Here is a 25,477-nt window from a genome sequence, read left to right on the forward strand (position 1 = left end):
TTAAAGCTCGAGTCAACTGAGGATATGTGTTCTGACTTTGAAGGGCTAATCACATTTAAAATGAAAAAGCATTGAGGTGAAATGGCACCGAGGTGAAAGTAACAATGAATTGAGATGGCGTGGTATTATTTATAGCACTTACATATAATTTTCAGGGAGGGCGTAAAAAGCCCATCAGAATTTTAAAAGGCCTCAACGGTAAATCTGTGTTTCTTCAACGCGCCCACACCACGGCATACTGATGTTTCCATTCAATTTGAATACATTTGTTCTCAGCGGAAACCTCATTTGTCCTGTTTGGAGTCCGATGAAGAGATTAGTTTTTGTTGAGTTAACTGAGGGAGGGAAGACTGGGTGATTGTTGCAGATACTGCAGACTATTTTGGACACAGTCCTCACGGCTTTCTGCATTGCTCATGCTGCATTTTCTTCGCTTTCCAGTATAAACAGTGTGACGTACAGTAGCCAGCTAAACTGCGTGCAGTCAAGCTGGTTTGAAGCTTCACAGCAGTGATATACTGTAACTGGGGGGTGCAAATGCCACAAGATTACACAGGTCCGTAACATTTATTTTGTTTGAAGAATTAAACTCCCAACTTCCCCCCAACAAGGCCCGGTGCTAAATTCTGATCCATAGTCTCATCTTCCTTTTGTCAAGCAGAGTGATCCGCGGTTCACCTCCACTGACCTGATACTCCACCAACACCTGGGCCTTCGCTTAACTCACATCTTGCCCAATAATTTCCACCCTCAGCATAACTCCAGACAACAAAAGCCTCATGGGAAAACAGATTTTGTCAACTCGGAATGGGCTGGCGAGCAAGCAATTCAAAGACAGCATTGTAGCAAACATCCAGAGACTAATGGAAAGGCTGACCTTGATGGCCAAATCATGCTTTGGTTTCTTTCATTTTCCAGCTCGTGTTCAGTGTGTGTTGTGTTGGATAAATGCAGGCAGCAGAGGGTTTTATTTCATTGATGCAATCATTTCCCCCATGAATGGAGCCTGCATAGTAAGTGGTCATTATAATAAAAGTCCAAAAGTAGCCAAATAAAATTGAAAAACAATCATGTGATATTTATTTATTCATGAAATCATACATGATCAAATCTGAACAATATGATTCAAACGGTTTGAGTTGCTCAGATGTTTTCACTTGTGCGGAAAGCATCTATTTCTCTCTATTAGCTTCACATTTCCAAATAATGTTTGCCAGTAATAAAGTCTAAATGGTGATTTCTGTATGAATGCACTGTTTATCTCCGGTGGTTGTTGCTCCTGTGCTGGCACTAAAAAAGCTCTTGTTTGGACATTTTAATTAAATCCTCATACGTCAATTTGTGTTCAAAGACAAGCTGGGAAAATGAAAATGCCGGGTTTAATATCTCTCATTTAAAATCAATGCATGCTGCATTGTGTAATAAATGAAGTTGTGACAAATCCTCTGTATTGGATGCTTTATTAAAGCTGAGTTGTAATCATGATTGCAGGGTATTGTGAATCCATTAGGAATTTCCTGAACAACTGCGGAGTGTCAGAAAAATTAGACTTTCACTGTTTTGATCGTCATTGCAGGTGAGCTTTTAACATCTAAACTAAACACACTCACAGCGCCGCTGCGACGACACCGCATCCAGCCGGGTGCTGAATTTTTGGAGCAGTTTTTGAGACTTTCAGGTTGGATGCCAGCGATTTTTTGCAGTCTCTGATTAATGGAGGCTGATTTCGTCTCAGCGGTGGCGTGTTATTTGAGGAGGCTCTGCCTCCCGCGGTGGATTCATTGAGTGTTGGTAGCGGCGTGGCGTGTGTCTGTCGGCAGCTTTCACCTTGTAATCCCCACTCTGTCTCGCAGCAACAGTCGCCTTTCCATTCTCATATTTTCTCAGTCATTCCTACTTGTTTACTGTTTTGTTTTCCCTATTTCTCCCAGTTTTTCTCTCTTCATAACTCCATCCCATCTCCTCCTCCTGCGTCTGACTGACAGTGTTATAAATTGATTTTCAGCCCGGTGTGTTCCCTGTGTCTCTCTCCAGGCATTTCCCTGATTTAGCCTCCGCCACTCCAGGGTATAGTCTCGACCGCAGGCCGACTGTCAGTCAGTGGCAGCGCGGAGCAGTCTAATTCTTGGCTGACAAGCGTTCCTGACAGCAGGAACCAATGGGACGTTTCAAACATGCTTACTCTCTCTCTCTCTCCTTGTCTCTATTGCATTTTTTTCCCATTTGCTATCTTTCCTCCTCCTCCTCCCATTCCCTCCTGTCTGCCACTCCACTCCTCTTTCGGTCATCCCTTCGTGCTTTTGGGCTGTCTACCTTTCCGTCACTCTGCCGAACCTCCCTGGCATTTCGATTGTCCATGTTTTTTTTTTTCCTTCTTGTAATCCAACACTGCTTGAAGAAAAGTGAACAGATACATCATGAACATCTCATTCAAATCAACTAACATCTCCATCATGCACACACACACACACACACACACACGGATGCACTAATACACACATATCTCTCTCTCTCTCTCTCTCTCTCTCTCTCTCTCTCTCTCTCTCTCTCTCTCTCTTTTTTTTTTTTTTTTCTTTTTTACAGCCTTGTAGCTTCACTGGCCTTGTGCTCTGAATACTGACCGGATTTTTTTCGCCGGTCTGCAACAATTTGATTGGTCAGTTTGCTCCATCGGGACGGCCATTCTTTAATCATAAATGAGAGTCTGTGAGATTAGACGGAGTAGCCCTTTAAACGAATCTGATATCACTGAGATCCCGGGAGAGATGGGGAGAGAGCCAGAGACAGAGAGCGAGGATCAAGATGAAAAGAAAGACAGACAAATAGAAAAGTGGAGCCTCAGTGAGCCGGGCAGATGGAAAATAATTTAGAGCATATTTTTCTCGGTGATCGACTTGTTTAATACATGGCCCTGCTGAGGATAGGATGAATATATTATATGTCAGGGTATGTGCACACAGACACAGATTTGTCTCATGTGGACACATCGCTGCCCCCACATGTGAGAAATGTGGATACCTTGCAACATTGAAGGAACGCCGCTTGTCCCATATAAATGAAGAATGGGGTACTTCCGCAGTTTCTTCATGTAGCAGCTATCATCATGTGAATTGCTGTATTGATTCCAGGGTTCCCTTCATAAAATATAGAACTTAATAACTGATTTCACCCACTTCTATCTTCTAAGCCCGTTTTGTCCATCATCCAAACGGACATTCACAACTGCAGAATTGCATCGTTTTGGACTGTGAGAGAAAATGGGAACTCCAAAAAGGAAAACTACACATGCACAGGAAGAACAGGCAAACTTCAGTTAGTTAGGAAGGCAACAGTGCTGACCACAGCCCTGCAGCCCTCTGTAGGTAACTAAGCTAATCTGTAAAGTATAATTATCTGGAAATATATTGTAGTGACAGACAGTTTGCGCTTCATTAAACTATTACTGTGAATGTTTTAATGAATGTTTTAATCCCTGTGTCAGCTTTGGTAATCCTTCATTGAACAAGCACCACACAGGCTGCCTGCATTTTATTTGTTGTTTTGGCCATAAAAGACTCAAAAATCATGTTGTGAGTGATTACCTTTGGCCCTTTTTCCAGAGGGTTAGGATTATGGTTATCGAGTTCACAAGTCCATATTCATGTAATGCACTGGAAGATAAGTTGTAGACTATGAGTCTTTTTTCTAAAATTGTCATAGAAAAGACACCAAGCTGAAGTTCACGATCCCTTGAGTCAAAGATACGGTAACAATGAGATCTGTACCAGACTATAAAAACTTTGGCCTGTAACAATTTATACATTTACACCTGGCTCTATCAGAAATTGTATGATCAGGACCTCTGCAATCCACTTGTTAAACTTGATTTTTTGTTGTTTTTTGTTTGTTTTTTGTTTCGCAGACCTTCACAGCTGACACATTGCTTTGAGGAAAGAGATCAAACTTATATGGAGGACCTAGGTTCATTAAATCCACTCAATTCACGAAGCAGATTTTCTTCTTTGTCTTCAAGCTTCTTTTATCCGGGGAAGGTTTTGCTGAGCACGCATGCTCTTTTCCAACTAAACCCTATTCCTCATTAGCACCAGCGCATATATTCACACCTGGGAGCTGCCCACACCGACCACAAATCTTTTACTGTTTGCCAATTAGCATCCCTATTTAAGTCTACGGGGGAAATGCCTCATTCTAAATGAATTCCCACCCAAAATTTTAGTGATCTAAACACACCAGCTGAGGGGTTGGATCTGGAGAGTTTGCAGTTTTGGTTGTTTGTTGGAGTCGTAGGTAGTGGTCAGATTTAAAGTCTGGATTTTCTCAAGAACTGTTTTAATTCCCGTTTATATTTTTGTATTTTTTTCACTGTCTTCTTTATTATTTCACAATGTAATTATTTTTTTTAATCAACTTTTTGCCCTGTTATTAGTCAGAAAGCTGGGCTGCATGTTTGGTTGAAAACTAACAGGCGGATATGCCCCACTACTGGATTTCATTTACGTGGTTAAGTGGCGAGGTTCAGGGTGGAAAAGACGCTCGTGTTCGGACAAGTCTGAGTGTGCAAGAGACTAAAACGGGGCGAGGTGAGGAGGCTAAGAACTGTGAACAAAGCAAATGGGAGGCTGAGTGAAAGGTTTAAATGTTAGAGCAGCCAATAAGCTGGGTGAATAATGCATGGATATGTGGGCATCTATTGGAATCTGCTGGCATTTGTATATATGCACGCTTCTCTGCCTGTTGGTCTGTGTGTGTGTGTGTGTGTGTGTGTGTGTGTGTGTGTGTGTGTGTGTGTGTGTGTGTGTGCGTGTGCATGTGTGTATGTGGAGGAGCTGAGGAGCTGTCAGTTTCGGTCTGCTAGTCAGCATAATTAGAAGTCTCTCTTTTACCCCTGTCTCCTTCTCATTTTTTTTTTCCTCACCTCCTCCCCTCTGTCTCCCTCCTTCTCTCTCCTCCCTCTGCTGCCTGGTCCCTCTGAGCGATGACTTTTAGATCATCCTCTCATTCTCACACAATGATGTATGAGTGGAAATCGGTTCTTTTCCCTGCTTGTTCTGTTTTCCATCTTTGTCCCTCCGCCCCTGTCTCACTCTTGACTCACCCTGCTCTGATATCAACTCTTCAGATTAATGGAGTTGCTTCATTTGTACATCCTCGCATCTTCAAGTAGAGATAATGTGCTGTCGGCTTGCTAGCTTTGCGCCATTTCATGTTTTCATCACACACACAAAAAAAAGAATGACATGAAGAAGTTATCACTGCAAATTCTGAAACTTTCTGATCTGTTCCAAAATACCGTTTGTTTTCTTGCTGTGCAGTGTTCTTTCATGTCAATTCACTTAAGTGTCTTTAGATATAGGCAGACAGGGCAGCCAGTGGCATGTTTGCTTTAACAAAAAGTGTGTGTGTTTATGTGTGCATGCTGGTGTCCCCCTGCTTGTCCCTGCCGGTCCCTCAGCCTCTCATCTCTGATTGGTTGTGAAGGGACAGAGATACCAGCCTTTAATTGCAGCCCAGACTGCCATTGGTCATTATATCCGTCACAGTGATGGCCTTAAAGTGGCCCGGGTTAGTGAGGGTTAGGCTAACTCACACAGGCACACAGCAGCACGCGCACTCACACACACAGACGCACACACGCGCCGTTTTTCTGGTTGGGGTTCTGTCTTGGATAATTGGTTGGAGAAGCGTTCAGCGGGATCACCCTGCTGTCCCTGTGGCCCCGCGCCTGCCACGGTAAATAACAAGGCTCATAAACATGAAAGGCATGGGGGATGATCATTCTGATTTGAGCTTCGGACTCCGAGGAGATCAATTAAGGCCTCGAAGTTCAAATGCTTAAAAACATACAGTAAGGGCAATTTCCAGTTAAACTGTTCCACTTCAAGTGAAAATAATGTACTGAAGACATAATGCAGCAGCAACAGAAACTCCTGAAAAGTTCATTTACTTATCATTTTTGCATTTTTATAATCCCGCTCTTGCCTTTTTAAAATTGAGGTGTTGAATATAAGTTCATGGTTTGAGGTGAGAATGCAGGCATAGTGGCTATTCATTTGGGAATGTTAAAGGGGAAAAAATACCAAGAGACATGAATGCATTGAAATTTGTAACAACCCTCTGCTAGAAGACCTGGGATCAAGCACTTATTACCACAAGTTATTTCTCTGCTGTAATGTCCTTGAGCAGAGTGACGTTAAATCCCTACAAGCTGGAAGGGTTTCTCCTCGCTAAGCTTACTCTGCAGCCCGACTCCCCTGTGGTGGGAGAAGAAGCTGAGAGTTTCTCCATCGGGGATCGATAGAGCGTTGCAAAGAAAAAGAAAGAAAAAAAAAACCTCTGGACCGACTTCACTCCTGGACACTCTGAGGTTTTCATCTCGCACCTGTGGTGTGTTTGATTTAAAAAAACAAAAAAAAAAAAGGAGAAATCATTGAGATCAAGGGAGGAAGATAATGATCCTGATGTGAACTGTAAAGTCTGAGGAGATCAATTACATTTACATTTTACAATTTAGGCATTTTGCAGACACTGTAACCTGCTGGAGAGATTAGAGATTTCATGAGTTCACTTTTCATTCATCAGTGCAAACATCCTCTAAAAGAAGTTGTAAAGAATGACTCAAATTCTACACATTCAGTGCTCTCTGACTGCCATCCTTGATTCTTGTTATTATAGTGGGATTCCCACACTGGTGCTGTTTCCTTTGCTGCTGCCTCCTTGCTTTACGTCCTCCTCCTACCAGCCTGCTATCATAAATGCAACGCCATAATAAGGACTTCCACCGTACCTCATTAAGATGGAGTGGTTTTTATCTTTTCCCTCCCCAAATACATTATTATCTGTCTTTGATGCTGCGTGACGTGAGCAAGAGTCTGCTCTCTCTTGTCGTCTGTCATTTTCCGTTTGACTTGCCGAAGCGAGTGTAGATACACATCTCCTGAAACGAAGCAATCACCGAGCTTTTTTTATTTTTAGTCATAAACTGCCGGGTCATGTTCAAAGGCATTGTTGAAACTGACGCCCGCCGACCTTTCGCTGTGCATCCTGACATGTCAGTAATTGATTAGCAGAAACAGAGAGGAGGCGAGCTTTTGATCTCGTGGAGGCGCGTTGGGTTGGATCTGGCGGAACGCTCGGGTTTCTTATTGATTTCACCTTTTAAGTCTGCTGGAAGTGTCGCTCGGTGGCGACAGAGGTTCCAGTTGGTCAGGGGACCGAGGTTTAAGCGCCCCACGCCGGCTGTGAATACCAGCTCGCGGTGAACCTGCCCTCTTGCCCCCGCTGTGCGGGAAGCAATGAAAACACGTTCCCTGCACCATTACAAATGACAAACTCATATACGAAGTTATGTTACTGAAAGTTTTGACTGCAGCCAAGGCTAAAATTCTCCGTTAATATGTGGCCTACTTGGTATAGACCACTGAAATTGGAGAATTGTTGTGTTTTTGGAAACTTGTGTTAAGGAGCGCTGTACAGGATAAAAATGAGAGATATGCAGCAGTTAATCTATGTGCATGATTTTATGTAATTGCAGGGCCTGAATGCAATGCAGTGTTTGTACAAACTAAAGCTTAGCCACAACTTGTGGTGGCCATACACTGATGAGATTGTAATTTGTATCCACAGCAAAATAAACAAATGTTGCCGATATACTGTCCACAAATATGCAATCAATCCACATGATTTATTAATGAAATGTAAGATTGTCCGTGGAAACCTGTGTGAATGTAATAGCTTCAGTGTTGAAATGCGTGCACGTGGTTCCCAAAATGTTGGCGGTGGTGAGTCTTGCCTTTGATCACAGTTGTACTGAGGAACACTGCAATGATCTACAATACAGGTGCACAACTATATTTCTCTGCTTTCTGAGTGATCTAGGGTTTTATGGCTGTGAGAAGTATGGATGCAACAGAATTGGAATACATGAAGGAGACTGTCAGATTTTTATACTGCGGTTCAGAGAATTGCCTTGAGCGAGTTCTGAGCGTTTGCTTCAGACCCACACATGACATCCAGAAATAAAACAATGATAAAATGTTGGACATGATATGATTCAAGTCAACAGTTTGCAGCATTTAAAATATATTAGGAAAGTGACTTCTGAATCACCTGTAAATAGATCTTGAGCATAATTTCCATTTTTATCTCCTCTGTCACGACTGAAGTTGAACATCATTTCTCTCCCCCTTTGGAAGCACTGAAGTGCCACAGTTTAATCATTTTTGTCTCTTTCCTCTCTCAGGTTTCATCTACACTTGTGGGGGCACACTCAAAGGTCGAAACGGCAGTATAGAGTCGCCGGGCTTTCCCTACGGCTACCCCAACGGGGCAAACTGCACCTGGGTTATCGTCGGAGAGGAAGGAAGCAGAATCCAGCTCATCTTCTTGTCATTCGCCATCGAAGAAGAATACGACTTCCTCTCCCTGTACGATGGACACCCACATCCCGCCAACTTCAGGACCAGGTACCGTCAATGCTTTCATCATTTTATTAGTCATCCTTCTCACATTTTCACATGTTAAGCCGTCAGAGCAGCGGTGAAATCTTTCAACTGTAATGATACATTTATCCCCACATGAGGTCACAGTCATGCAGTCAAAACAAACTCAGACATTATATAAACTTTATATAGTCAATTTGTAACTCTTAATTATTTCATTACTGCTCTCTGTTTTTGCTAATCACTTATACTGCGCTCTAATAAGCTAATAACATCACGAAATGTGAGGAAATTAGCTCTGAAGTCAAGGGGAACTCGGCAGACATCCTGCCTGCCAACATCAAGGAATTGATTTTGCTGTGACTGCATGTTCTCAAAACCCTGAAATATTTTATTAGATAAACATTACAAATACGAACATTACGGGGATGGTTTTTGCTCGATTCTCTCAGGTAATGCTGCTGCACAGCAAATGACCTTGTGCAGAAACGGGGTGCTGTCCTGCCGGAGCGCACAAATTGCTGAGGCTCAATCACAGCCAGCGTGTTTTACTTTAAGTTATTGAATCACTTTATTGAACCGCTCCAAAAACGAAACACAATACCCAGAAAGAAACTCATCTGAGATAAGCTATTAAACTCTCCCTGCCTTATGATTTTATCAGGCAATCAATAGAGCCTAATAGCGTCTGTCTGTGACTCCATTCAGATTCGACATGTTCTTTTAACCTGACGATTAAAACTTTATTAAGTTATTCAATTAGCTGTGAAATGTGAGAGGGCTTGCCTCTTGAAATGTTTGATTTTTACATACAAAACACCGTGGAAGAATATTATTTTGACAGATTTCTTTCTTTTTTTTTTTTTTTGCACTAGTGGGTCCACCAAAAGCATCCCTGTCATTTTTCTACATGCTCTTTATCTCAACGGCAGTTCAGTTCTCACCGAGGCGGCCCGTTGCAATTACGGCTTTTACTATTCAAAGCATGACGCGCTCCATAACATTTACAACTGCTGAACCACAACAGCTCCTGTCTGTCAGTCAATGAAATTGCAATGCTTTGCCGAGAAGGGGGCAAACATTTAAAGGAAAACGTTCTCCATTTCCATGGAGATCAGACAGTTCAGCCAGCTCAGTGTGTGTGTGTGTGTGTGTGTGTGTGTGTGTGTGTGTGTGTGTGTTTGTGTGTGTGTTTGTGTGTGTGTGTGTGTGTGTGTGTGTGTGTGTGTTAGCTATGGTAACAGCGGCGTCACCGCGCTCAGTCACACTCTCCCCCGACACCGGGGTGATCAGCAAAATGTGCTTGACGCTCAAATAATTATCCCCTGATCACATGTCACTCCATGCGTAAGTGACAGATATTCACAAGTGACACTGGATGTGATACAAATAGAGAAGATCTAACCTAAAACAGAGCAAAGCTCCATTTCTTGTTTTCATTTTGCTTCGAGAAATTGTCTTAAAAATAGCCCTGAATGTCTGATAGACTTCATTTGACAACTCTGCTCTTACAGAACTGTGAAGTTGGGTTAAAGATGTTTAATAGATAGAAAACATTTTTGCAGCTCAGATGAAGTGCTAACAAAAACAGTTGTCATTGAAGGGTATCCTTCATTCAACCTCTTTAATAATTTCATGAGAAACAGCCATGTTTTTCGGTCTTTTCGTCCTTGCTGTTTTTAGTAAATCAAATGTGTTTTCATATATTTAACATTTTCGACACCATCAAAACACATCTAGACAGTTCAAAAAAAAAAATATTTTAGCATGTTAAAAAGAGACCAATAAATACAAAAATTAACACTGTTTTAGAATATTCAATACAAACAATCATCTTATTTGAGTGAATTAAGCTTAAACTTCTCGACACTCTCTGGTCTTGAACTGCTCCGTCAACACAAAGCAGCAGCTTCCCCTGTCTGTGATTGGGGGAGGATTTCTCTAATTACGTCAGGCACATGATGAAGTGCTGGGCAAGAAAATCTGCTCGCTCGGGTTCATTCGAGGTGAGAGGATTTGGGTCATGGGGAGATGAACGGAGTCGGGCTGCTAAAAAAGCAATTCTCCTTTCAGACAATGGACCATGTTGTCCCTTTTCAACAGGCAACACATCTGATGTTTTAATAGTCACTCTTTCATGAACAGTGTAATGGCATTTAGTTTTTAAATCGCAATTGCAAGGTTAATTAAACGAAAAGTCCGGTAGAGAAAAGATGGCTAGAATAAGATGGCTGCGTGATTAGCTTTCACATGAATTAGAGATCGAGGGAGAGTAAACAGACAGGAAGGAAGGGAGCGTACAAGATGCCCTCTGCGCTCTTGTTGGCTGATTGGGACTTCCTCTCTATCTGAGATAACAGGAAATGATCTGCTTTCTTAAGTGCTGCTCCACACACACTCGCATGCAAGAGGTTGTGTGTGGCTTCACCTTCCTCTGTGGAGACAATTTACGGTCTGCATTTCTGCTGTTGCTACACATTACCTCCACTTCCTTGTTCTGTTTCTCCTTCACACAGACAATTGCGTCTCCTTGACTTTATGGGACATTGCATTCATTTCAAGCGCTCACTGTAGCAATAGCTACTACTTGCACCACTTGTGTTTTAAGACAGAATTCATTATGGGGTATTTTCTGCCATTTCTCCCCCAAAAGAGTGTGGCGTTCACTCCTGGTCCTTCAGGGTCGCTGATCAGCACAATTTCTGCCTCTGTGCTGCAGCTGAATATGATCAGAGTGCCTCCATCAAGCTCTGTATGTAGGAAAGTTACAAATCACTGTTGATTTTCCAGATGCACCCCCCCATGTTTCAATCTTTCGTCCTCTGTTTGCCTGTGCTCATGGGTTAAGGCAGGGGCGTCAAAGCCCTGCATGTTTTCCTCGTCTCCCTGCTTCAACACGGCCGACGGGAACGAGGCTCGTTATCAGGCTTTCTGCTGAACATTCAGGTGTGTCGAAGCGGGGAGACGTGGAAAACATGCAGGGATCTAAGTCTGACACACCTGGGTTGAGGTAAGGCCTGCACAGGTCACTGGTCCATGACAGGGACAGAAAACCAGACACACACACACACATTCACACCTCCATCCAGTCCCTTTTGTCACCTGTTGACCTCAAGCAAATCTTCAACTGTGAGGAAACTGAGACCCACACACACTTGGGAGCACGCAAATCCAAACCCAAAGGCTGCCATGCTCAGTCCAACGAGTTATATTCTCACTATAAGGCAAAATTTCTAACCAGACCATCAATCGTAAATCGCTTCAAACCATAAACTATATATACACAAAGAGGCTCAATCTCGTTTCCATCGATCAGATAGTTCCTCTCTTTGGCAATTATCATGTTGATTTTTTTAACAGCCTCAGTCAAAGGAATAATTTCTCTGAGGGGATAAACAGTTTTCCTGCAGTCGGTTGCTTTTTTTCTCTCTCTGAAAGAGGATTATTGTTAGAAATTATGGTTCTTATCAAATCAATATTTCTCACTCTGCATCAAAAACACCTTAATCAAGATATAAAAATCTAGCTCCATTTATTGTTTCGTGATCTAAATGTAGGAGTTCAGTACTCTCAGTTGCATATTTATTGACCCATCCTGAGAGTGAACATGACTAGGTGTGACAGAAGTGGTGTTTTTGAGCTTTGCCAGTGTCTTGTCTCAAATGTCCGCCCGCTTTCTGATGTTGGGGCAACAAATAGATATGATGAATGGAGTTGATCCTGTTCCGACTCTCTTTTCCTGCGGCGCTTTGAAAGTCAGAAAAGCGACACCCGCTGTGCCGCTGACATTTTAAAACGCATTATTATTGCAGGACCCCAGATTACAAAGTTGATCTACTCCTGGTTTTATTTTGTGCTCAGTAACGGCTGAGTCAAAGCACATTTAATAACCTCTCTGTGCTTTAATTCATTTAAATAATTTATACACTGTGTTATGGCAATTTTATTTAATAAAGGGCTTCCGCCGGTGAGTTCGTTTTGGTATCTTTTATTATGCTGTACAGCAGGAGAAGTCACGCAGTCAACAGAGTAACAGAGTGAGTTCTGCCCTCGCAGGGGCGTGCAAGCCTCTAATAACTACCTGCTACGTTCACTCCCAGGGGCCTTGACTGCACCCAGCCGTAGGCTGGACACAGGAAGACTCCCACGAGTGCCGCAGCTGCTACGCTAAGATTATCAGGAAAAGTAAATTCTAGACAAAGCATTCATGGTTCCCCACACATCTGAGTGTGTGAGCTACGGTTGTTTACAAAAATACCTCTGCGAGCACTACAAGTGAGAAAAAGCATGCATACATGAGAAATTTCCATTACATTCCCCCCTTTTGATTAAATCAACCACGGTTTAATCAACTTCAACACATGGGAGATGCCAACAGACACCCCACATCAGTCAATCAACCCCAAATCATCAGCATCATCATCATCAGAATCATCAGAAAGGTGAGCGAACAAGGATGCAAACAGTTCAGTGGAATGAAGCAAAGTATAATGAGCCAAAGTGTGAACATGCGAGCAACCAGACAACGGACCAGGGGAATAATGCAGCAGGAGAAAACCCCCAGAATCGACAGGAAAATAGCAAGCATGCCAGCAACCTTAGTAAGCCAAGCTCGCCAGCTGCCCTCAGTCAGCCATCCCAGAAGTCCCATCCAGACAAGGGGACACCCGTTTCCTGAGAGCTCAATTCAGCAAGCAGGGAAGACAGCTGAGTGTCTACGTTAGTCATGTTCTCTGAGATGTCAGGAAGCCAGGAGCAGTGCTGATCACCTATGAGAGGGCAAACCCCCCTTTCTTTTCAAGAAGGAGGTCCAGGGCCACTCTGTTCAGCAGGCCCAGGACACACAGCCTTCTGCTCCTCCATGAGGAGGTCAAATCCATCAGTAACAAGACTAGTGAGGCTCTCATGCTCTCATGCTGGTTATGAATGGTGCCATGCCAAGGGAAGACACCTCCTCAGAATGCTGCTGAAAAGGAGAGGGAAAGGGTAAGGGTAAGGGTTAGAGTGAGAACCAAGGATGTTGCAGCTCTGTGCCAGTGCTATTCCAGCCTGCATGCAGAAACGTGTAGAGAGAATCCTGGAGAGGAACAGGAACAAGGAATGGTAAAGTGTTAGCGGAGGCAGCATAAGGCGTAAAGCACAAACAGTACAGTTGGCATCATGTGACTCTGGAGCTACCGTAGGGGCAGCTCTTCACCACAGGCTGTCCTGGAGTCCTGTGAGGTCCACCATACGTCTGCAACGAAGCAGGGGGGCCACTGCGGTGTGGGCAGCAGCACCCTCAGGAGCAGGAACATCTTCACCGTTGCCTGGTGGAGGGTGGACTACCTCACACAGGAGCTGATCTCAGGGATTATTCTGCCCTGTGGCTGGGAGATCAGCTGTTGGAGTCAGGGTGGTGCTGGGAAAGGCTTACAGTGACTCGCCTGGCTCCAGGTAGCTCGCTTTGCTACCTTAAAGGCAGCATGAGTCCAGCAGGACCTGGACCTGGCCACTGCCTGGCCTTCCAGTGTTTCCTGCAAAAGTCCTTCACCTGGATCCAGTCACCTGGGTTCAGCCAGAAGAGTGGAGAGGCCCTTCAGCCAGGAGGGGAAGGGCCCTGTGATGGTCTGTCTGATCTGAAACAGAGCAGCTCCACGAAGTCCACCATCAGGTGGTCACAGGGTACTCAGGTGGCGTTCCCCATGGCGTTCTCCTCGCCTTGCCTTGTGAGCTGCACACACCAAACACTCTATAGTGCTGTTCTGCCACCACTGAAAACCTCCCGGAAAACCACAATGATGTAACCTGGTGGGAATGATAAGGCCTGATGTACCATTCCCCCCTCAGAACCACCATGTACACCAAGAATATATCACATCAGAATGGGTTAGTCTGTTAATTGAAGCTCCGAGCGAGAAAAAAAACTGTCCTCATTCCCCAGAAAGTTGGTGAGAGTGTAAAGGAGGGGGTGAGCAGTCTGAAGAGACAGCTCAATGAAAACAACCTCAAACACAAGCTGCATGTTATCAACATGTCCTTCAACGCCGTCCATTCCCCCGGCGCGAATCCCAAACAACCTGAGCCTGGCGGTCAAAACAGCGCATCGTGAAGCAAGCTGCTAATATAGAAGGAACATTATCATTTTACCAGAACTATCAGAACCATAACATCACAGTTTGTTCAATATCAGAAACAACGAAATGACAGGTCGAGACAGAAAAGTGAAGGAAGACTGCAGGGCCCGGGACGCGTCCAGTGCATCTGGAGTCCAGGAAACCTGCAAACATGCAGTCAGAGACCTAATGGGAGCAATAAAATCAAAATCATTTGGAATAAACTGTCGACAGCAGGAATACATTCCCAGGAAAGAGACAACCTGTTTCCTGGTGAGCGGATTTGGTGTGAAATCAGGTGTATCATATGGACCGTCCGTCTCAACTAAACACCTTCAGCAGTTATTCACGCCATAACACATCCAATACCTGTAACCACTGTCATCATCCAGGACGTGTTAATGTGACACTTGGCCTCAGTGTTACTCAGCAAGGTTTAACCGAGCCTATTAAGCTACATAATCTTTGTTCAGTCCACAAATATTCCAGCTAAATCAGATGGAGGTGGAAGTTCCATCTGTGTCAGTGGATCTTGAAACTGACATTTGATTGAGGGTTCTTGTAGCCAATCACAAACAAACCTTCACTTAAAGGTCCAATACACGACTTTCTCGAAAAGACGAAGCCCCAAGTCTGTTACTCACTTTTTGAACAACGCCATGCGCCAGACCATCCGCCCGGCTGTCCTGCTTCTCCCAGGAAACGCGGAAGTGTACGAGTGCGATCTCCGCTTCTCCGACATGCACGGCTCTGTTTACAGTTTCTGCGATCCGCCTCGCTCATAAATAAAGCTTTTTTCCCGAAACAGTTACAGTTTCATTATGTCAGACTAGCTCAGAAGCTCACGGCTACAGAAACACTCTGAATGCGCAAAAGGGAGAAGCTGATTGGGCGCAAGCACGTAGAACCGCCTCGCGAAAGCAGCTCGTCAGAATGACTGACAAACAGACCCACCAGTTATTTAGGTGATCCACCCAGAAATCAAAATCATGTATTATACCTTTAAATAAGTTCTCTTGTGTGTTTAGCATTGGTATATTTTCTCCATAATACGTACAGATAAACATAAAGTTCAAAATATTAAAGCATGACATCTTAAATAATTTCACTAAGACGATGAGCCTCACAGCCTGTGGTCAGAGCCACAGCGCTATGGGGGGAGAAGTGACCCATAAGGGAGGCAGCCTGCTGCCTCTTCTTTCTCCCTTTATCAGGATTGATCAGTTCTGTTGACCCACTAATATTTCTCCCTTGAGAGTGACGAGATACAATAAACACATCATCATTTGAAAGTTGCTAAAATAACTTTAGGAATTCCAATTACCTCTCTTTTTCTCTGTCTGTGTGGTGTTGTAAGTGTCCGTGTGTGTGTGTGTGTGTGTGTGTGTGTGTGTGTGTGTGTGTGTGTTCATGCTCTGACCTCGGCGATCAGCCAGCAGTCGACATGTCGTCACTACGTCGGAAGTTTCCACGTTCGTAGTCAAAACCCCATCGCCTCCACAACCTCCTCAACCGCCAGCCGCCCCGCCTCCAGCCTCTGGAGCAGCTCCCTCCATTATTGTGTCCACTGCTTCCACAGCCACAACAGTTTCTCCTTCTCTCCTGCATTAAAAAAAGTCTCAGCAGAAAGAGAAGAACAGAATCACCGCACATGTCCTCACAGGCTCAGAAAAAAACAATTTCTCCCTAAATCTGTGTCAACCTGAGTCCCTCTAGTTGTGTGTGTGTGTGTGTCTGTACTTCCCGCTGCTGTGAAGCTGCTCTCCTCAGGTCAGTGCGGTGCGGCTGGCAATGGAGGATCGGGATTGTGGATCGGAGCGATGGGGGTACCTGCAGGAATTTTCTAACAAAACAAACAAATGCTTCCCAGACAGAAAACAAAACAAAAACACATTAGTATATTATTTTGTACTAAACTGTCTGATCGGTGCATCTTCAACCCCACATCCTCAGCTCACTAGGCTGTGTGTGTGATGCCGTCTCTCAGGCCTCTGCAATTGTTTTATATTCAACTGTCCTCAGCTCCTCAGCTGATAAAGATGCAGCTACTGAATGAACTGTTTGTTTTACAGTTCGCTTTGGAGGGTCTGGAATAAAAAAAACCCTCTCAAGATTAAATTAATAAGGTTTTACATTCTGATCCTAACAAAGTGAACTTTTGTTCCGTTTGTTCTTGAAAACACAATTTGCATACGTGGTTATTCGAGCATGCTCATTGGAACATGTACTTCAGCGGAGGTCTTACGATATGCTGAGAGAGATGGCGAATATTGGAGGGTTGGATCAGCAGTCGGCTGAAATCACGCGTTGTCGCACGAACCGTCCCAAATCATTCCATTGCCCATCGCGGGATTTGGCAAGGGAACTTTGGAAATATTTGTGAGAACCTGAAACATTAAACAAAGACATCTGGACAGTAGACAGACATACAGATGCTGCGCATTGAGTCCTGTTAAAAAAATGTTGATATAGTCAAATCACTGTCAAAGTCCTGGAAAAAAAAACATTGTTCATAGTCAACATCACGTCCTGTATGCACAGTGCATATAATATGCACTGGGGTTTGTCTGCAGTTATAAATTTGCGGTTGATGTGAGCACCATCTCCAGTTTGATCATCGACTGTCAGTCAATCAGAGTCATCGGGCAAAGTTTAGACAATAAGAACATGTCGCATCTCAGTGGACATGGAAAGCTTTCTTCTATTACCAGGAGCCAACATCCAATTCACCGTCCCAGAATCAACCAAGTTTATAAAAATAAACTAAAATAAAAATCCCACAGGTTTCCGTGTTATCTTGAGTGTGAGCATGGGAAACCTCAGATGTACATCAGTAATTGTGCATGAAATACGATTAATCAGTGTGTTGTTGTTTGTATTCTTTTGAAGTCCTGCTATTCTGTCTTGACCCTGTGCAAGCTGTGTATCAGTGCAAAGCGCTTCTTCATTGCGGTTAGCGGGTTGTGTGTTGTTTTGCGTACGTCACCCATGCCATCAGTGCGTGGTGATTTCATCTTCTCAGTCAGAATTTCCTCCGTCAGTTGGATAAGAATTCAACGTGACCCGGTGTCCCCCCTTCTTGTGCTCCTCTGCCTGGTTCTCCACACCATCGTCCATGTCCACAGTTCTTATGTGGGCAGTCACGGACCCAGTGTCCAGTCTGTCCACCAGCCTCACCCTGGCGTCCTCCGTCCCCCTCAGGGTGGTGCTTGTAGCTTGAGCCCTGAGGAGAGTTGCTTCGGAAGAACCATGAATGATGTTGTGCTGTTGGCTCGGTTTTTACTTCCATCGTTCATCCAGGAGGTGGTGCTTTCCAGCGCCGATGTGTTGGGAGTGTCTGACAGACCAGACCACTCCTTCAGTAGGAAGCCGATGCAGAGGTGGAGTTCGACACGTCAGAGAGGGTGGGAGTAGAGTAGAGCAGAGGCCACGGTGGTTGGATGGATCTTTGAAGGGGAGGAGTCCAGTCACTTTCCTCACACATCCGACGTCCAGTACGAATCAACCTCGAAAGAGAGCAGATGGCACGGAGACACATGTATCTGTAGTAAAACCTTTTCATGTCCCTCATGATGTTTTCTCTCCCTGTTCTCTCCCTAAGCGGATGTCCCTTTGCTTTCTATCTCTGCTTCCAGCTTCACTCATCCAAAGTGACTTCTCAATCTTATTTTTATCCCTGGTTTTCCTGTTTCCCAGTGAACATTTAGCAGAATGAGAACACTGTCTCATGCTCAAACTTCCCCCCTTTGGGGAACCCAAACCATTCACTCAATTCTCTCACACGTCCCACACACTCGGGCCCATACTTTCCTGACATGTCATTACATATTGGGGTGTCTGGAGGACTCTCCACTAGGAGACCAGGTCCCTCCAACCTGTCTATCAGACGTACTCTGACAAACAGATGAGCCTGGGCAAAATGACTCCTCTCCCGTCCGACACCGGGACAGGGGACAAATGACCCCTTTCCGGTCTCCTAGTGGTCAACAGATCTGTTATCTATTTTCAATTGGACGTCTCCAACGGCCTTTTCGCCTCTACGGTCCCAGCCCAGACCCGAGGGTGCAAAAGTGCTAAAAAAACCCTCTCCAATCTCTCTCCCACTCCAAACACTAAACACTCTGGGAGGATTGAAGTTTTATGCTGTGTATTATAGTGACCGGCACTACATCAGTCACTCGCCCTCCAACCAGTCCAATATGGAAAGAACTCACCGGGTGCTTGTAGGAGTTTCCCCGAAAAGGAGGGAAACCAGTTCGTGGATCCTAGCGGTGGTCCGGACGGTAGGCTCAGACCCGGTCCCCATAGAGTCCGTCAATGGCGGCGGGGCTGCAGCAATTTGTCCGCAGGATGGCCAATCACCAGGTCTCTGTCCTCCGCCGGATTCCACTCGTAGGATCCTGTTCGTGACGCCAACTGTTATGGCAATTTTATTTAATAAAGGGCTTCCGCCGGTGAGTTCGTTTTGGTATCTTTTATTATGCTGTACAGCAGGAGAAGTCACGCAGTCAACAGAGTAACAGAGTGAGTTCTGCCCTCGCAGGGGCGTGCAAGCCTCTAATAACTACCTGCTACGTTCACTCCCAGGGGCCTTGACTGCACCCAGCCGTAGGCTGGACACAGGAAGACTCCCACGAGTGCCGCAGCTGCTACGCTAAGATTATCAGGAAAAGTAAATTCTAGACAAAGCATTCATGGTTCCCCACACATCTGAGTGTGTGAGCTACGGTTGTTTACAAAAATACCTCTGCGAGCACTACAAGTGAGAAAAAGCATGCATACATGAGAAATTTCCATTACAACTGCCACCTTCTTTTTTTTTTTCTTCAGTTCGTTTAAATTAATTTCAATAAAAGGCACCACATGTGGGATTTCAGCCACAAAAGGTGAAAATATATAAAAGAAATATGAGCTAATAAACATGTAACTGTGCTCACGTTTACTTCAGTTCCCTTTATACATTTGTTTTTCTATATTAACAGATGTCTTTTTATTCTTCTTCTACCAAGCGCTTAATATTCTGTTAAATAGCTGCGACATGAGTAGGGAAATCTCTTTTTTTTCCTTGTAATTTTTTTATCATTTTGGTGTAGTTCATAGCCTGGTTCATAGTTCGTGCTTGAAGCCAGTTCGCTACAGAGTTTGCATGTTGTCCCTGGGAGGTTTCTCTGATCACTCCTGTTTCCTCCCACATCCTAAAATCACACATTTGAAGTTCATTTGTAACTCCAAATCGCCCACATGTGTAGTTGCATGTCTCTTTTTATCTGCCCTTTGCTGGAAAATTTTTCACATATATTAAAAAGAAGAAGAAAGTATGAAAGTTATAAAAGAAAATCAACTTTAAACTGTCGCTCAGTTCATCGACAAATTATTTCAACTGCTGAAACACATCAACCTCTATGAGAAGAGCTGCATTTTTCCCCCCCCCGCAGTTTCAAGTTACTCACAGTCTTTCATGGAAGGATGGATAGAGACATTCAGTATAGTCTTTCATGATTGATGTTTTGATCTTTTCAGGATTCGTCGCGTGGGCAACACAATAGCCTCATTTTTCATCATGGCTAATGCTTCCCGTGCCGCACAGTTCAAGAATCTATCAATAACTGAGATACCAGCGTGCATGTTTATGTACTTATTAACAATGATGCCGCTGATGTACAGAAGAAAGATGGAGAGGAAAACAGGAAAATAAGTAACAGACAAAGTAAAGAGGCCGGGTGCCTCTGTGTAATCATTTTTAAATTTCATCAGGGGCACCTGAAGTGTGCGTGATTTATCGTGAGACATGCTTAAACGGAGAGTGTGACATTTTCAAATTGAATTCTGTTTGCAGTCTGGATTGGTCATTTGTCAAATCATTTTGTTGCCTCCTCACTGTGAGCCTCTTCTTTGATTAGAAAGTCAATTCCTTGAAAAGTTATTAACCTAATCAACATGCCGGCACATCTTTTGCTTTTCTTTCATTTCGGATTATTAAATAAGTGCTTGACAAAACTTCATTTAAGACAAATGTCAAAGTAATTTATGTCAGCAGCCATAATAAATACTTGAATAACTTTAAATCATTGCAGCACAGGTGATTAGATTTTATATTTTTTTCTTAAACTTTTCTTTTTTTCTCCTGAGTACAATTTAAAATTTAGTCCTTAATTCATTTCTTATGAGACTGACAGACGCACCGCTTGACTAGCTGGTTGTATATTTGCATTAATATCAGTCGGTTTTCCTTTGTCTGCCTCGGTTACTTCTGTTGCCGTGCCGAGCCGAAGCAGATGTCCCGCTGTGTCACAAGCTGCCGTTGGAAACGAGCGGCTTCCTGTCTGTCGCTGATGTATCGTCGCAGCCATTGTGAACGCTTGGTAAGGTGGCGGCACAAAATCTAGTTAAGGACATGAGTGGGACAACAAGGAGACTTCAGAGATTTTACCAGCTGTCTGAAAATGAATAATGTGTGCGAGCGCCAAGAGAGCGGCGTCTGAGGGGTTTTTTTTGGGCGTGCACGGATAGACGGATGAAACACAAGTGCTAAATGATGGAGCGATGGAGTCAGATTTTACGATTAAACCAGGAAATGATCACGTCGTGGACTTCATCTAGTGCGAGGGACTTCATGTTCTTTATGACACTAAGCTCAACACCAATTTGTCATTGCTGCGATCACACAAAATTCAATCTAAAATAGTCTTCTTTTTTTAGTATTATTTTAGTAATTGCTTAAAAAAGTAGGTCAAGAAAATCAGACATAAAGGCATTATGGGGTTTCAGAGAATGATGAATCAATTCACAGGAAATAAGTGAGTCTCTCCAAAGAATAATTGAGAGCAATTCAAAGGCTGTAAATGCAGCACTTACCCAAGCGCTATATTTTCCAGTTTTTTTCAGAGTAACACCAGCCTTCACACCCAGACGTAGAAATCTGGTCTTTTTTAAAAATGTATAACCGAGGGGATATGCCCGGTTAAGAATGTATTTGCAGCAGCCCACATTTCAGCCTCAGAAAACAAACTCCAGACAGTTCTGGGAAATGAAATCATTAACCGTTAAAAAAAGTTTTGTTGTAGATCTTAAATTTACCATGATGCACTTCACACAGTCATTGCACCGGAAGTCTTGACATATTTGAGGGTTAGTAAGAAGAAGCACAGGCCTTAAGCTTTTTATTCGACTAATGGGTGGAAATTGGGAATTAGTGTTGTGATTAATACCAGTCCTGTGTTACCTGTGCGTTACGGCAGAGATATTGAGGCTTAAACTGACTGCTCTCCATTTCCTTTTTTACTGGAGCCTTTAAATCCCTTCTCAGTTTATTCTACATGAAGAAGCTCCAAAATCCGACTTGAGAAAACAACCGCCCAAGTTGTTTGGGGTCACAGTATGAATATTTGATCAGCGCAGTTTGTCAATCTGTCCATCCCGTCTGGTGGCTATATTTGTTTTGCACGAACAAATCTTTTTTTTTTTTTTTTCTTTCTGAAACCGTTTACAGAAGTAGAGTAGCTTTGTGTGGATGCATGTCAACAGTGTCACCGGGTTTGATCTGGATAATCTCTGACTCTAATCTTTAGTAATGTGTTTGCGTCTGTACCACGCTGAAGTTTAAAAAAAATAGAAAAGTGAACATCTTATCAGAGTGATTCACTGGCAGACACTTCAAATTACGTTTGGTGTTTGAAATGCCAATCCATGTACGGCATAGATCTCTGAAGTTCTGATGTGAGTCACACAAGCAAGTAAAACAATTACAGTTTTGAACTATTTTACCGGAAACTGAAGTTATTCTGATATCTCTGTACTGACAAGTACAGTGACTTTGATATGGGCAGGAGTTGGATTGATATTACTTTAAAACGATCAAATCCCAGTAGAGTATCGACTGAGCGTCATTCCACTCTGGAGTCCGGCATTTTCAACAAATTTCTTATCAAACAGTTCCATTTATTTCGGCATCTCTGATCAATGTTGTCTTATTGACAAACCCCAAGCAGGTAAGAGGAGTTTAAACATTGTAAGAAGGGCCTCAGAGTTCCTCGACTCTCATGGAAGTGGCTGAAACATCCTTCAAACTCCAAAACGCTGAACTATATTTGGAAATCTAAAAGCTTTCCCCACATCTGTCTTTGCGCCTTTCTTGTGGCTGGAAATGGAAGACAAGATGTTTTCAGTAATTTGATTGTTGTTCGTATCGTGCCACTTGTCAAAGGGAATTTCTTTTTTTTTTGTTGTTGTTGTTGTCAAGCTCCAAGCTAAGGCGACAAAAGATGCATTCTGTCCCACAGTTTGGAGCAGACAGCGGGCCTTGAAGCTGGTTTTGTTTGGGGTCATCAAAGCGGCTCTGTGATGTGAGAGCGAGCCGAGCGTCCTGGGGCTGTGGAGGAGGCGGCCGGCCAGTGACCGACTGAGGTTACAGGCGAGGGAAGCAAGAACTGCAGGACAAGTGAGAGAGCAGAGGAAGCGGTCAGGGCCTGGCAGGCAGCATGAGCTCTGAAGTGTGTTGTTATACACTTGCGCCGTAACACTTTGTGCGTAACGCTCGACTTAACCCGCCGTCACATATTGCCAGAATATCATCTTTTATGGAAGATGAGATTAGGGTGACCAGCTGTGAGTCCGTCTCATCTCTTTGGAGTTGTGTTGATTGGGTGTGGAATGGCGAGGCTCTCACTATCGGGGTGCTTTTGTGCGAGTCGTCTGAATGATTTCTCTCATTTTTCGTATCGTCGCTGTCCAGATTACGGCATAATTTTGTGATAGCTGTTTCAAAAGGCATGGTAATGCAGTAAAGCAGGTTATTAAAAAGTCTTTCAGAATGTCTTTCTCAGGGCTCGTTCCCACACATTTGGCATGGCGTGCGTTTACGCTCTGTGACACGCTGCGAAGCTTCCAAAATAAATCAGGCCCCATCATATAAATATCAGTCATGTTGTATCACTGTGCTGTTTCTGTCAGGTAGCATCCCCCATCTTGTTATTATTATTTAAGCACAAATATACAAATGCATCAGGCATTTCTCAGAGCTGCTTTGGTCTCTTCTACTTCCCTATACTGTAGAGATTTTCTGATTAACTGAACCTTGGAGACAAAACCTAGTTTACCTGATGTGCTGGGAAGTATTCAAAGCAAATACAGAAATGGCAGAGAAAGGACGACTCAAAAAAAATTAAATAACAGATGCACAGTTGTGTAGAAACATGATCAGGACAGACATGTGAAAAAGGATGATCAAACAGAAGGAGCTCCAGCTGAAAGAGAAAACACACTCATGTACATAATGAGAAACAACAAAGTCAGTTTTCTTGTCACCAGTGTTTAGTAGACTTACAACGTAATTGAAAATACTGTTTTAATTTCAAATTATTTTAAGAATGGAATATGTGGTGGCTTGTGACATCTATTGTGCCTTTGAATAACTCTGGATGTTTTCTCTGTTGAGTTTGCATGTTATTCGTGTGTGTAGCTGTTGTCTGTTTGCCCTAATGCCATTGTTTTAAATAGAAGCGTTTGGGATTCCCTGCCCCTTTGCAACGAACTGGCAGCCTGAACAGGATGTACCGATGACGTTAAATTAGACAAAGTGGCATTAAAGATAGATGAATGTTTTGCTAGAGATTTGGAGGGAAAGAACAAAAGGAACCAAAGGTCCTGAGGATTAAATCACATGAATAACATTTACAGCCAGTGAGTTTCAGATCCTGCATGGAATTGAAGCAGCTGACTCTGTGCTGTTCATGTCTGAGGTGCAGTTTCTCGCCTGTTTAAAGAAAGGAGAGAGTTTTCCGTAACTACGTCGACTTCACTTCCTTCTCCCACTGACATTTGGACCATCAGTCTGGAAGATACAAGCTGAACAGTGATGCAGCTAACTTCAGATCATTGGCTACACCAGTTTCCATCATGACCATTGAGTTCAGTTGAGTAAACTCTCACATTGACTCCCAATGGATCAGAACATTTAGCGGGAGCAGCCCTCATGAAGCCAACCAGCCTGTGTCTCATAAGGCAGAATCTGGCCCTGGGTTTTTCACCACTTCTGGGTTGCACTGTTGGCTAGTTCATTCCGTGCTTCCTCCTCCTGCCCTGACCCAGTTTGTATCTGCAATCCTCTATAGCACCAATTTTACACCTGGCTAGGTCACACCCACACCCCCCTTACACACACACACACGCGCACACACACACACTTGAGAGACAGGCACAAACCCAGAGCAACACATCCACTCAGCCACAAAATAAACTCACACAGGCTTCAAAACGACACTGAGAAATACATGCAGCAACTACACACAGCCACAGAAGGAAGCCGCACGCAAAGGCCATGGGAAACGGCAGTGTGTGATTGGTGTGAAAATAAACAAATATGGTCTTTGATGTTGGGACAATATTCCTGAGCAGAATTGAGAACACTTTTTTGGGTAGAGAGCGAGAGGTGAAAATGCAGATGTATACGTGTGTGTGCCTGGGTGTGTTTGTGTGTGTGTGTGTGTGAGTGAGTGAGTGGTTTGTGTGAGAGTGAACCGAGGTGTGTTTACCCCTGAGGTAGTGGTATTTCATCTCTTCCTGCATCAGTTCAGCCCTGTAGGGGGTAAAAGGTGTGTGTGCGCATGCGTGCATAAAGTGTGTGTTTGACTGTGCGTGTGTGTGTGTGTGTGTGTGTGTGTGTGTGTGTGTGTGTGTGTGTGTGTGTGTGTGTGTGTGTGTGTGTGTGTGCGTTCTTGTATTTCTATCCTTGTCGGGGCCAAATGTCCCCACAAGGATAGCAAAACGTGGAACGACGTGCCTTGTGGGGACCTTTTTCCGGTCCTAAGTAGGAGAAACAGTGTTTTCTTGACCATGTTGTTGTTACTGAAAAAAGTAAAAGAGCAAAAACATTTCTTTAGGGTTAGGCTTTGTTGTGGTGTGGGTTAGGGTTAGGGTAAGGGTCAGGGTTAGGGGCTAGACATGAAT

General features: G+C 43.8%; 1 protein-coding gene across 1 annotated transcript in view; it reads left to right on the plus strand.

Moving 5' to 3' along the window:
• Positions 1 to 25,477, plus strand: part of LOC115409809 (CUB and sushi domain-containing protein 3-like) — a 160,823-nt gene that overhangs the window by 67,928 nt on the left and 67,418 nt on the right. The window contains exon 2 of the mRNA XM_030121087.1: positions 8,240 to 8,462. Coding sequence (XP_029976947.1) covers positions 8,240 to 8,462 — 223 coding nt within the window. The remainder of the gene's footprint in view (positions 1 to 8,239; positions 8,463 to 25,477) is intronic.

Source organism: Salarias fasciatus, chromosome 22 (genome assembly GCF_902148845.1).
Source record: "Salarias fasciatus chromosome 22, fSalaFa1.1, whole genome shotgun sequence".
Classification (NCBI taxonomy): domain Eukaryota; kingdom Metazoa; phylum Chordata; class Actinopteri; order Blenniiformes; family Blenniidae; genus Salarias; species Salarias fasciatus.